The 12,535-nt window shown below is 45.2% G+C and overlaps 1 protein-coding gene across 2 annotated transcripts in view; it reads right to left on the bottom strand.

Moving 5' to 3' along the window:
* Positions 1-12,092, bottom strand: part of PLXNB1 (plexin B1) — a 62,534-nt gene extending 50,442 nt beyond the window's left edge. The window contains exon 1 of one of the 2 annotated variants that reach the window (XM_056805290.1): positions 11,853-12,092. Coding sequence is in view for 1 of the 2 variants with exons in the window: in XM_056805289.1 (XP_056661267.1) it covers positions 9,131-9,150 (20 nt within the window). In the remaining variant the exon portion in view is untranslated. Of the gene's footprint in view, positions 1-9,130; positions 9,241-11,852 lie in introns of those variants that run through there. The other variant, XM_056805289.1, reaches the window with a different exon arrangement.
* Positions 12,093-12,535: the final 443 nt, after the last annotated feature.

Below are 12,535 nucleotides of genomic sequence, written 5' to 3'. Positions count from 1 at the left end.
AAACCCCAAATAGGGTCATGAAGAGTAATATATAACTGAAACAACCAAACAAGTGGTATTACTAGATCAAAAAATAAACAATTTAGTGTCTTTAGGTGTATTGTTCCAAATTACTTTCCAGAACAATTAAACCCATTTACCAGCTCTCCCAACAATCCATTAGTAGATCTATGCTCCCAAAGCTCCTCTAACAATTGTCATTTTCCTTTTTGTTAATGATGGGCATATGAGGTAGCACTTCAGAATTGTTCTGATTTATAATTAAATATTTTTGCATATGTTTATGGATAGCTTCTTCCTTTGAGAATGTTTTGGCCAAATCTTTTAGCTAATTTATCTGATTGGGGAACAGCTTTTGTTCTTATATATTTGTACCAATTCCCTATATATCTTGGCTACCAACCTTTCTCAGAGAAATTTGCTGCAAATATTTTTCCAGTAAATTGTTCCCCTTCTAATTTTAACTGCACTGTTTTTGTCTGCATAAAAACTCTTCAATTTTATGTAATCAAAACTGTACAAAAATGATCTCCTTTGATCCTTGCTCTTCCTTATTTGGCAATTCTTCCTCAGTAGTCATTGCAAAAAGCATCTCCTTCATTCTCCTCTAATTTATTAAATAACCCTGATACAGAGACCATGGGTCTATTTAAAGCTTCTTGTGAGGAGCAGCTAGGTAGCCCAGTAGATAGAGCCCCAAAGCTGGAGTCAAGAGATCCTGGATTCAAATTTGGCCTCAGACACTTCCTGGGCAAGTCACTTAACTCCAATTGCCTAGCCCTTACAGCTCCTGCTTTGGAATCACTTCTAAGATATATTTGGATAGCAACAGATATGAACTCTAAGATAGAAGGTACGGTTTTTAAAAACAACTTATTGGGGACTATGGTGTCATATAAGCAGCCTAATTTCACCCAGGCTACTTTCCAATTTTTTTTTGGCATTTTTGGTCAAATAGTGAATTCTTACCCCAGCTGTTTGTATCTTTGGATTTACCAAACACTGTACTGCTGTGCTCAATTGTTTCTGATCTTGTGTATCTAATCTGTTCCACTGATCAACTTTCTATTTTTCAAACAATACCAAATTGTTTTGCTGATTACTGCTCTGTCATTTACTTTGAGGTCTGAAAATGCTAGGCCTTCCTTCCCACTTTTTCATTATTTCCCTTGAAATTCTTGACCTTTTGCTACTCCTTTTTTCATAATTTTATTTACTTCAATAAAGCAATCCTCGGGTAGTCTGATTGGTATGGCACTGAGTCAGTAAATTAATTTAGGTAGTATTGTCATTTTTATTACATAAGCAGTGCCCAACCATGAACAATTAATTCTTCTCCAATTATTTGTCTTCCTTTATTCCCGTAAAAAGTGCTTTGTAGTTATATTCCTATAATTCCTGTGCATAGAGGTCATACTTGAAGCTGGAGAAATAAATCACAATGGCCAAAGGAAAGAATACTGAAAGAAAGAGGGTCAAGGACAAAAATCTAAGGAATTACGATGAGGCTACAAACCCAAAGAAGGAGAAATTAGAGAAGTAGCTGCATCATCCTGGAGATGGAGGTGTCTTTAAAGTCCAGAGAGAAAAGTATCCAGTAAGAGGGAGTGGCTAACAATGCAAAAGGCTGAAAAAAGGCTATTTATTTGATCTGGAATCTGGAAATCATAGGTAACTTTAGAGATGTAATTTCAGTAGTATGTAGGTGTAGAAGCCAAACTGTAAGGAGGCTAAGGAAAAGATGATGAACATTAGGCATAAAGATTTTTAAGTTTGACAGTGCAGGAAGAAATAAGAGATGTGGTGAATCACAGCTGAATGGCAGAAGTAACAAAGGAAGACTTTAAAAAAAAAAAGAATTTGGGAGATCTGACCCTGGGCAAGTCACTTAACCCTCATTGCCTCACCCTTACTGCACTTCTGCCTTGGAACCAATACACAGTATTGATTCTAAGATGGAAGTTAAGGGCCTAAAAAAATTTGGGGAGATCTGAGCATGTCTATAGACAGTTAGAAAGGAATCTGCAGAAAGGAAGAAACTGAAAATAGATAAAATAAAAGGGACTATTACTAGAACAAAATCCTAAGAGGTAAAATGCAATAGGATCAAGGGAAAAACTCTAACAAGAGATAGAGATATTTCTTTTTTGGCCAGAAGGAAAGAGAAATAAATGGATGACAACAGGGGGAAATATTGAGAAATGGAAGAAGGAATTTTCACTTTCATATTTAAATAAACATATATATCACCTACTATAAGGGGGGGGGGGCAGGAGAGTGAGTATTAGAATCATCATTGAGGAAAGGAGATAGGGCATCATGAATAAAAGGATCAGGGGCCCAAAGGTGGCTCAGTGGGTAGAGTCAAGCCTGAAGACAAGAGGTCCTAGGTTCAAATTTAGTCTCAAATACTTTCTAGTTATGTGACCCTGGGCAAGTCACTTAATCCCCATTGCCTAGCCCTTACCACTTTTCTGTCTTGGAATCAATTCTTAGTATTTTTTTTTTTTAAGTTTTAAGACGGAAGTTAAGGTTAAAAAAAAAAGACTATAATAAATAAATAAATAAAAAGAATAGAAAGATCAACCCTTTCTAAGCTGCCCCTGCCACTTCACTCCCTTAACTTACACACACACACTCTCTCTCTCTCTCTCTCTCTCTCTCTCTCTCTCTCTCTCTCTCTCTCTCTCTCTCTCTCTTGCTCTCTCTCTCTCTCTCTCTCTCTCTCACTCTCTCTCTTAAAAGGAGATTAGTGATTAAATGTTAGAGCTGGCCCTGGGACAGAACTACCTCAATTGATGATTAAAGGATGAGTATACTGAACCATGACTCATTACTCTATAACTTGCTAGAACCCAGTCTCAGGCCCCTTCCTCTTTAGACTTTGACTACCAAGATTCACTCTCTACCCCTCTGATTCCCCCTTCCCACCACTCGACCAAGGAATTATCCCTAAATTAGCAATACTACCACTCCAGAGTGTTCAAAGAAGACTAGTGCCTCTGGTGTGAAAGCTTGCTGAGCCCTTTTCAGGACTGCTTTCCTTCTTTGGTGTCCACTTGCCACCCAGCTCTCACCTGTGGCTCCAAGAAGCTGTAGAATGCCTAGTAGTCATACCCTAGCAATCTATTCCAATAGATGGATTAAACAAGATTGAGGGGAACTGACAGCCTCAAATCTGCCAGTGAATTGAGGGTGTCTACCCCAGGCATATGAAGGTGCAGGTGAGAACAATTTGTTCCAATGGCCATAAAGGCAAAGGAAAGCAGGAGATGTGGAGCTCCCAAGGCCACCGAAGATGCCACGGTCATCCGCTGCATCCAAAGCCATCATCAGTCATCTTGACTTCTGTCCTGCTACTGAACTTTTGGAAGAGAATGAGGCTGATGACTTTGTGCAACTCTGCCTCACTTAAATCCAATTTGTGCCCAAGTGAAAAACCATCACCAATGATGTCATTGTAGTCCTCTCTGAGTTTGAAGACAATAACCAACTGACTATTATTACTGGAAAAGATATGACCATCTCCTGTCCTGTTTTTCTATTTAGCATCCCTGTGATTTAGTCATGGACTGCCTAGACAAAAACGTCCTTTCTCTGTTACCTCCTTCTATGTCCTCTTATGAAATAGTGTTATCCCTAGCCCTCCCTCACTCATTCCCTCCATATTAAAACCTTTCCCCTCTCACTTCTTCCAATCACAGAAACCTTGCTCCTCCTAGAAGACACTGCAACCCTGGCCAAGCTGTCTAGTAATGCATGTTCCTTCACTCCTGCCTCACAAAACATTTAGCCAAAATCCTCAATGCCATTTCCAGATTGATTCCATTCCTATGTCTCTGCCACCGTCACTCAGCAACATTTTCTTTGAGGTTCACTATAACCAGATTTATCAGCCTATCTATACCCTAGTGGATATTCTGTAATGGTTCCCAGATCATTCTCCCTCCTTTTCAGGAAGTACACCTGGGCAACTAGGTAGCCCAATGGATACAGCCAGCCCTAGAGGCAGGAGGTCCTGGGTTCAAATCTGGTCTCAGAAACTTTCTAGCTATGTGATCCTGGGCAAGTCATTTAACCCCAAAGTTCTAGCCCTTACTGCTCTTCTGTCTTGGAATCAATTGATTCAAGTGTTCAAAAAGAGAAAAAAAGGATACCTGGTTCAAAGTCTTCTCTCCATCCCAAGCCTTGCTTTTCAAGTTAGCCACTTAAGTTTACATACTGCCATCTCTTCAAGTATTCTTGCTTCCCAGTTCTTCAGCTCCCTACATTCCATGTTCTGTACCTTCATTCTACCTAGCCACAAACTAGGAATAAGCAGCCCACTTCCACTGTGCAGGGCCTTGAAATGTTCTGACCATAACCTCCAATCTTTTCCTCACCCCTCACCTATGCTCCATCCTCATCAGAACCTCAAGCTTTCTGCTCTCTGCTCTCCCAGTCCATTTCCTCCCCTCTAGCTTCTCTTGTCCCCCTTCAAAAGCTTAATCCTATATTAACAAATTGAACTTTGTACATTTGACTTCTAGGCTTGAGTCCTCTGTCCTCTTGTCCTATCGGTCCTTCATTCCTTTTCAGATCCCAGCTCTGACTTCACTCAATCCACTTTCCCTACTTCTAGTTATGTCCTGCTGAAAGATAGTATGTCATATTCTTGTGCTGAATTTATGTTATATAACCTCACCTGGACCCTCATTTTTCCCAGACTATAATAAACTTTATTAGCAACCCCACTGTGGCCAGAGGAAGGGATTGGTTCTCCAGAATTATTGTTTTTAATTCATAAAACATATCCTTTTCACCCTTCAGAGGTTCATTACCACACTTCCTACAGGGTGTGTTCTAAACCAGAGTTGTCAAACTTAGAAAATCACAAATTAACATTATCCATGTCATATAGTATCTTTATTTATTTTGCTAAACATTTCACAATTGTATTTTTTAAAGCCTTCACCTTCTGTCTTAAAATCAATATTGAGTATGGCTCTGAAGTAGAAGAGCTAGGCAATGGGAGTTAAGTGACTTGCCCAGGGTCACACGGCTAGAAAGTGAGTAGGGTCACATTTGAGTCCCATCCCCCATCTCTAGGCCTGGCTCTCAATCCACTGGGCTACCTAGCAGCCTCCACCCCAATTAAGTTTTAATTTTGTTTCAGTCATACTGAGGGGTTTGAAGGGCAGAGAGTTTCATACCCCCATTCCAAACCTCTTGAGACTTTGCATTGCACTTGACTGGAAAAACTGAGCTCCTTTTGCTCCCCAATTCTAGGGTTACAATTTTTCAAGTCTTCTTACATCTTACGTCCTCTCACCCCCATACTCTGCAATCTAATGACCCTGGAATTCTTCTTGTCTCTGAACTAGACACTTCATCACCCTACTCCAAGCATTTTCACTGTCATCTAAAGTTAAATAGATAGATAGACAGCTCTGTACAAGCTATATAGATATAGACATCCACACACAGAGATGTATCATTTGTGCAGAGCTGTTTTCATGTTTCTCCCATACTAGACTGTGAGTTCCTTGAAAGCAGAATCTATTTTTTTGCCTGTATCCCCAGGGTCTAGTATGGGGTCTGGCACATAGTATGCTCTTAGTAAATGTTGTTTATTGTTATAATTTCTCATTTCTCTGTTGCTCATCCTCAAAAAGAAGAAATTGTCCTTCATTTTGCAGGATGCTAGTTCTTCTATTTCTGCCCTTCATCCCATTCTATCAATCTTTTAATCCCCTCTCTTCTCTCTCTAATTTTCAAAGACTCCTTGTTCACTGATTCCTTTGCTACTGCCTACAAACATGCCCAATCTCCCAAAAACATCACTGTTCTAGATCTCTCCACCCTTTCACAGCCAAACTCTTAGGAAAAAAATCTGTCTAAAAAAGGGGGGAAGGACCTACTTGAACAAAACTATTTATAGCATCTCTTTTCTGAAGTGGCAAAGAACTAGAAATTGAGGAGATGCCCATCATTTGGGGAATGGCTGAACACATTGATGAGCAGGATGATTTCAGAAAAAGCTGAAAAGCCCTACATGAACTGATGCAGAGTGAAATCAACAAAACCAGAACACTGTACACAGAAACAGAAATATTGTGAACTGTGATAAGACTTAGATACTCTCAGCAATACAATAATCCAGGAAAATTCTTAGGGGACTTATGTCAAAGAATGCTATCCACCTCTAGAGAAAGAACTGTTGGAGTAAAAACACAAATCAAAGCATACTATTTTTCATTGTAGTTTATTTGGTTTTTATTATGGAGTTTTGGTTTTGTATGAATATTTATTCTCTTGCAACAATGACCAATATGGAAGTAAGTTTCACATATATGTATAACTCAAATCAAATTGCTTACCATCTCCTAAAATGGAGATATGTCTTTAAAAAGGAGCTGACTGGGGGCAGCTGGGTAGCTCAGTGGATTGAGAGCCAGGCCTAGAAATAGGAGATCTTGGGTTAAAAACTGGCCTCAAACACTTCCCAGCTGTGTGACCCTGGGCAATTCACTTGACTCCCATAGCCTAGCCCTTATTGCTGTTCTGCCTAAGATGAAAGGTAAGGGTTCCAGGAAAAGATGTTTTCACTTTTGATTTTTCCCTCTCATTGGCCCTTCTCCCACTCTCCCCCAGATCCAACCACTTAACAAATTTATCTTGATTCTCTTTCCACAACACCACTTGCATCTCTATTCCTGTCACTCCGTTAATCCAAATCCACCCTAGCTCTGGCACTCATCACATCTCTCATACTATTAATATTCCAATAGTTTCCCAAATGGTCTTTTGACAGGCATCTTTCTCCAATCCATTCTCCACACAACTATCAAATTGACATTCTTCAAACACAGGTCTGATAATGTCACTTTTCTGCTCAAGAAGCATCAGTGGCTCCCTATTGCCCTCAGGATAAAGAAGCTTTTTCTGATTTAAAGTCCTTCATAAGCTGGCTCCAACTTACGTTTTGTAGGCTAATTACTCGCTACTCCCCCAAATACATATACTCTCTCCAAACAGTCCTACTTTATGTTCCTCCTTCAGGACATTCCATCTTGCCCCTCCTTGCCTATGAACAGGCTGTTCCCCATGTTTGGAATGTTCCTTCTCCTCACCCTCACCTCTTGGAATCCCTAACTCTCTTCAAAGTTCCAGCACCTCTTTAGAAGAGGTCTTTCTTGATTCCTTCAATCAACAGTGTCTCCTCCACAAAAAAAAAATCATTTAGTCTTTATTCTATATATATCTTATATTAACTTCTCTGTAAACCCATTTTTTTCTCCCAGGAGGACAGAAATTCCTTTTATTGTTCTCTCTGTATTGCAAACACCTAGCACAGGTCCCAGCACCTAGAAGGCTCTTAAAATATTTGCTGAATTGCCTGTCAAACAGAAGCAAGGGCCACCTGGGGCTGTGTGCCATCAATTTGCAGTAGATAAAATTAGCTTAATTTGGCCACTAATCCTCAGCCTAAAAGCAGTGGAGAAAATAGACAGGAGGGGTTACCCAGTGATGAGGATTATCAGGTTCAGGACAACAAGGTATTCTATGGTAATAACTAGTTAGATCCTAAAATGTCAGACCATGGCGTCCAATCTGGGGATGGAGAGAAGTGAAAGCAGAAGAGCCAGGGGTCTGGCATATCTTTTGTGCCTACTCCGGGGTTTGGCAGCCCAGTAGTCCTTTCCTCAGAAAGAATAATGTTTTTAAATAAAATATGGAGGACTGCAAAGGAAGACAATTATACTGAAATAGTTATTAAAATATTTTTAAAACAAGTTCACAGTAAGAATCTCTGCCACAGAGTCTCAATAAAACTGTGGCTAAAGAACTGAGCTGGGAGGGAGCGGGGTTTGCAGGGTTTGGGGAACTGAGAAGGGCAGGAGTGGCAGTTGAGGGAGATAATTAGGAGCCTCCCAAGTGGGTGGAGTGCCTGAATCTTCTGTCTTCAGCTGCCCTCTGGCCCTCTGGCCCGCAGCTCAATCTCCTAAGTGGTTTAGGGTTGGGGAGTCTCGCCTGAATGGTCAGTGTATCTCAGATACCCAGAGGCCAAGAGACAGACAGACAAACTGGAGAGGTTTCTTGGGAGTCCCAAGGAGGCCTGTTTGGAAAAGCTCTTCTGTGTACTCAGACATCTCTGCCTCCCAGTATGAGAAAAGGCAAGAGGGCACAGCTCGTAAGACCCCCCGGACCAGCTGCCAGCATTAGGAATAATCAGGAGACAGTGATGACCTTGGCACTGAAGTCAGCTCCCCGTGAACGAATCCTCCCTAACCCCTGACCCAATCAAGTCAGAGAACAGCACTGCAGGGAATGGTCAGTTCACAGAAGCGGCCAGAGGGGAGGGGCTCAGAGCTGGACCCTGAGCCTAGGCCCCAGAAGGAAGGAGCTGGGAAAGAGGGGGTGGGGACCAAGCTGGGTGGGAATGGGGAGGCAGTAGGCCACGGCCCGGCCTGGGCACTGCTCCCAAAATAGCTCTGGGGTTTCCATTTTTAGTGTGGAGAGAACAGGGCAGCTCTGTGGGAGCGGGAACAACACTGCCTTTGTTTATCCGCCCTAGGCGGGTGGGGGGGAGGATGAAGGTGGGGGTGGGGGGCAAGGGAGAATGAGTGGCATGGAAGAGAGGATGTGGGGGTGAGAACTGAGAAGGGAGGATGGAGAGTAGGAGGGCTGGAAAAGGGGGAGTAGGAGCTGGCTGAAAGCTTCCCTCTACCCCATACATCCTACTGTGGGAGAACAAGGGAATTTCCTGATTCCCATGCCACTGGCTTGGGTCATTTTCAGATCCAGACCAGGAAAAGGGCAAAGAAGGGATATCTTCTCTCCCAGGATCCCACAGACTCCAGAAAATACTGCAAAACACCACTGGCCAGAGAGAATCTACAGTTTGTCTAAAGTTCCTACTTTAAAAGGAAGGAAGTCTGTGTCTGGATGGAGTGCTTGCTTCTACTTTCTTTTAGCCAAAGCATCAGATTCCAGGAGCCTCTTAGGCAATCTCAGAGGACAGCAGCCTTGGGAGAAGGATCTTGGCAGAGCCCCACCCCCATGTTCCCCCACCCCACCCCCACTGACTACAGGCATATGCCCACAACACAGACCTAGTAACAGACAAGTTCAGAAGACCCAACTGTACCTCTCCCAAACAAAAGGCATGGAGGGGGCTTCTCCTGAAGACTGTTACACTTCCGGGGCCAAAACCTGGGAGCTGGGATTAGACGAACCTAAAAAGAGAATCCCCAGGACTGGGATCTCCATCCCCTTCCAACTTGGTTGCTCTCCTCCTTTCTCTAGCACCTTCCTTCTTCTCCCACCATGCGCTATCCCATTCCATGCCTACCCCCCCCCCAAGCAGGAAGCGGATGAGAATGCAAGAAGGCTGTTCAAATGGATATCATGGGCATCTGGAGCAGTTAAGGAGTGTGTTTGTTGGAGGAAGTGAAGGCAGATGCCCATATAAACAATAATATAACCCATAACAGAAGATAATCACCCTGCATCCAGAAACATTATGAGGGTAGCAACTGTCATAGCTGGCCAGTTCAAGGAATAGGCAGGGGCTTCCTCAAAGAACCTGTGACACAGTAGATGCCAAAGGACCCAAACTGTTGCTTCTCTTACCCAGGAGCATGAGGGGTGGGGGACAGAGGACCAGTGGAAAAGCCAGTTGGGGGGTGAGAGGGAATCCTGGGCAAGGCAGGTCCAAAGCTGCTCCCATCATGTGCGTTCCTCCCTCCTTTCCTCTACTGACCCTGGAGAGCCAATCAGTTCTCTTTTCCCCTCCCCAGGGATTCCCAGGAGCTGTCTGCACGGATGGAGTGACTCAAGGGGAAGGGGGCTGGAGAGGACAGACGACTGCTGTTCTGTTCTCTATCATCAGCTCCCTCCCAAGGATCATGGCTCACTTACTCCATATTCCTCTCCCCACCATGGACAAAAACCAGACAGGCAAGAAGGGTCGTGGAGATGGTATTGGGGATGGTGAGAGGGAAAGACTAAAAGGACAAGGAAAACAATATGGGAAGGGTCAAGGAAGAATGAATGGGAATGAAAAGGCATTTATTAAGTGCTTAATTTGTGCCAAGCATAGTAATAGAGGAGACAGATGAGAGGAGGATAACGTAGGGGTCAATGAGAGGAGCAGAGACAAGAAAGACCAAGATCAAATAAAAAATTCTGGAGGCTTCAGAAATAGTTTTACTAGTTAATGACCATGAACCCGGGTCTGTTAATGAGATCTGAACACTAATTGGACTTGGGAGCAGTACTGGTCCTTCAGGCTCCCCAAACTTCCTTCAAAGAACTCTGAAGAAGACTACCTACCCTTGAATCCGAACACATTCCAATTGGGCCTACTAATATCTCCTCCCCCCAAGTAAAAAATCTCTCCTCCAACAATGCCAAAATTGGCACCAGACTATTCCCTATTCCAGGGCTCCCCAACTTCCTTCAGACCATCTCCCTTTCTCATCCACCAGGGGGAGTATGACTTCTTCATCTTCCAGTTAGGTAGATGTCCAAGAGCTATGGCCCCCAGATTACTCCCACCCCCATTCCCTGGTTTAGTCCTCCTCTCCATTCCCAGGAAGAGTTGTGAAAGGCTGAGATAGGGTTGCAGAGAGGCTTCTTTTCAGCAAAGGAGATTTCTTCCCCTTCTTCAGAGGTCGGGACCCAGGGTTTGTCCTGATCATCCAGCCCCCCCAGCCTGTACAAAGGGGGTGTTCACCACTGGCTGGCTCCCCAGAAGCCACATTCAGGAGAAACCAGCTTTCACTGGAATGGCTGGAGAAACCGCTCCCGTCCTCCGAGCTGGCCACAGAGGCCAGTTACTCATTAACAGCCCAATGGGTTGCACTCAGATGTGAGCCTTTAGAGGTTTGGGGAGCGGGAAGTCTCAATTCAGGTTATGTACCAAGGGAAAGGGGAGGGTCATAACTCAGGATATGTGTTTTGGTAGTATAGGTGGTGACACAATCCAGTTAGTTTACTGAAGAGCGTCACTGCGGAGTGGGTACTGAAGTAGGAGAGGGAAGTTAGGGAGGGCGGACTCATTAAGGATGTCCATATTAAAGAAAGAGTGTCAAAATCCACCGTGTAGGTATTGAAGGAGGAGTCACGATCTAGGGTGTGTACTGATGGAGGGAAGAGGATCCCAAGATGTACTGGGGGGGGGGGGGGGGGGGAGGGTCCGCAATCCAGAGCGTGTTTGAATTTAGAGGCATAGAGTTCTGAGAGGTTGGAAAGGTAGGGCTAAGAAACAGTCTCCCAGTTGTCCTAGGAGCTAGGCAAGGTGCAGGAGCCTGGAACCTCCTCTCCCCAGTATTCCACCCCCAAGTTGTGTGTATTCCACCTCCAGGGTTCCTCAGCACAGGATTCTTGCCCCCAGCGTCCAAGAGGTAAAGCCCCTATCTGGTCCTGGCGGGGAGGGAAAGACTGTTGGCTGGTAAGGATGCAGGGTGGGGGAGAGGAGGGGCTGCCCGAAGGCGGAGGGAGGGGGCACTCGACTCCGGTGCAGGGGGAACCGATCCCGCCTCCCTTCTCTCCCAATCAAAACGACCCTGAAGTTTTCTTCCACGAGAGAAGTTCGGTCCAAAATCCCCCTGATGAAACAGCCCCCCCACCCACCCTCCAACCCCCAGATCAATCGCTCTCCCAGTCCAGGTGAGGGATCCACACAACAGAAAACCCAAAGCGGCCCAAGTGGTCTGTTCCTAAAGCTATCCTTCGGGATGCCGGCTCCCCACCCCAGGTGACCAGGGGAGAGTTCCCAGGGTGCTTGCATTCCCCGCCTCCCCGCCCCGTGATGCATGGACTCGCCACTCGGCCCCTACTGCAGGGAGAGAGAGAGATGCACTCACCCGGCTGGACTGCGTTCTGATTCTTCTGCAGCGCCGGGCTGCACAGCGCGGGACTGAGCGGAGTTCAGCGGAGCCGAGTGGCGTTGCGCTGCGCTGCGCTGATCTGGGCTGAGACGAGCCCCAGAGCTGCGCGGGCCTCCCCTACCCCCGCCCCCGGAGGTGGATCCCGCGAAGCCACAGCTGTTACCCGGAGACCAAGGGGCGGAAAACTGCGCCCGCCCATCCCCCACGGCCCGGCGCTTTCACCTCCAGGAACAATGGAGACAAAGCCGCGTCCTCCCCCGGGCTCTGCGCCTTCCTTTCCTCCCTCCCTCCAGACCCCGGCTGCCCAGGAACAGAGACACCCCCACCCCCACCCCCAAGTCCCTTCCCTATCCAACAGCCAGGCCCAAAAGTGCTGCAGAAGAAAGCAGGGTGGGCAGCAAAGGGAGGCACCATCGCGTTTCCTCCGCCAGCACCCTCACCTGCTTGTACTCCTACCTTTCCTTTCTCTCCACTTTCTCCGCCCCACCAAGAGACAGAGACAGAGAGAAAGACAGCGAGGCAGAGAGAAGCCATGCCTAAGAATTGCTCCCATTTTCTTGGGAGACTACCTATATGTGAATAAATTAGTAAATGCCAAGTTCGAATAGTGGGTTGTGAGTGGATGGAAGACCTGAATTCTGCCTTAAAGGAAGGCTGGG

Source organism: Monodelphis domestica, chromosome 7 (genome assembly GCF_027887165.1).
Source record: "Monodelphis domestica isolate mMonDom1 chromosome 7, mMonDom1.pri, whole genome shotgun sequence".
Classification (NCBI taxonomy): Eukaryota; Metazoa; Chordata; class Mammalia; order Didelphimorphia; family Didelphidae; genus Monodelphis; species Monodelphis domestica.
This window is presented reverse-complemented; position numbering and strand designations above follow the sequence as displayed.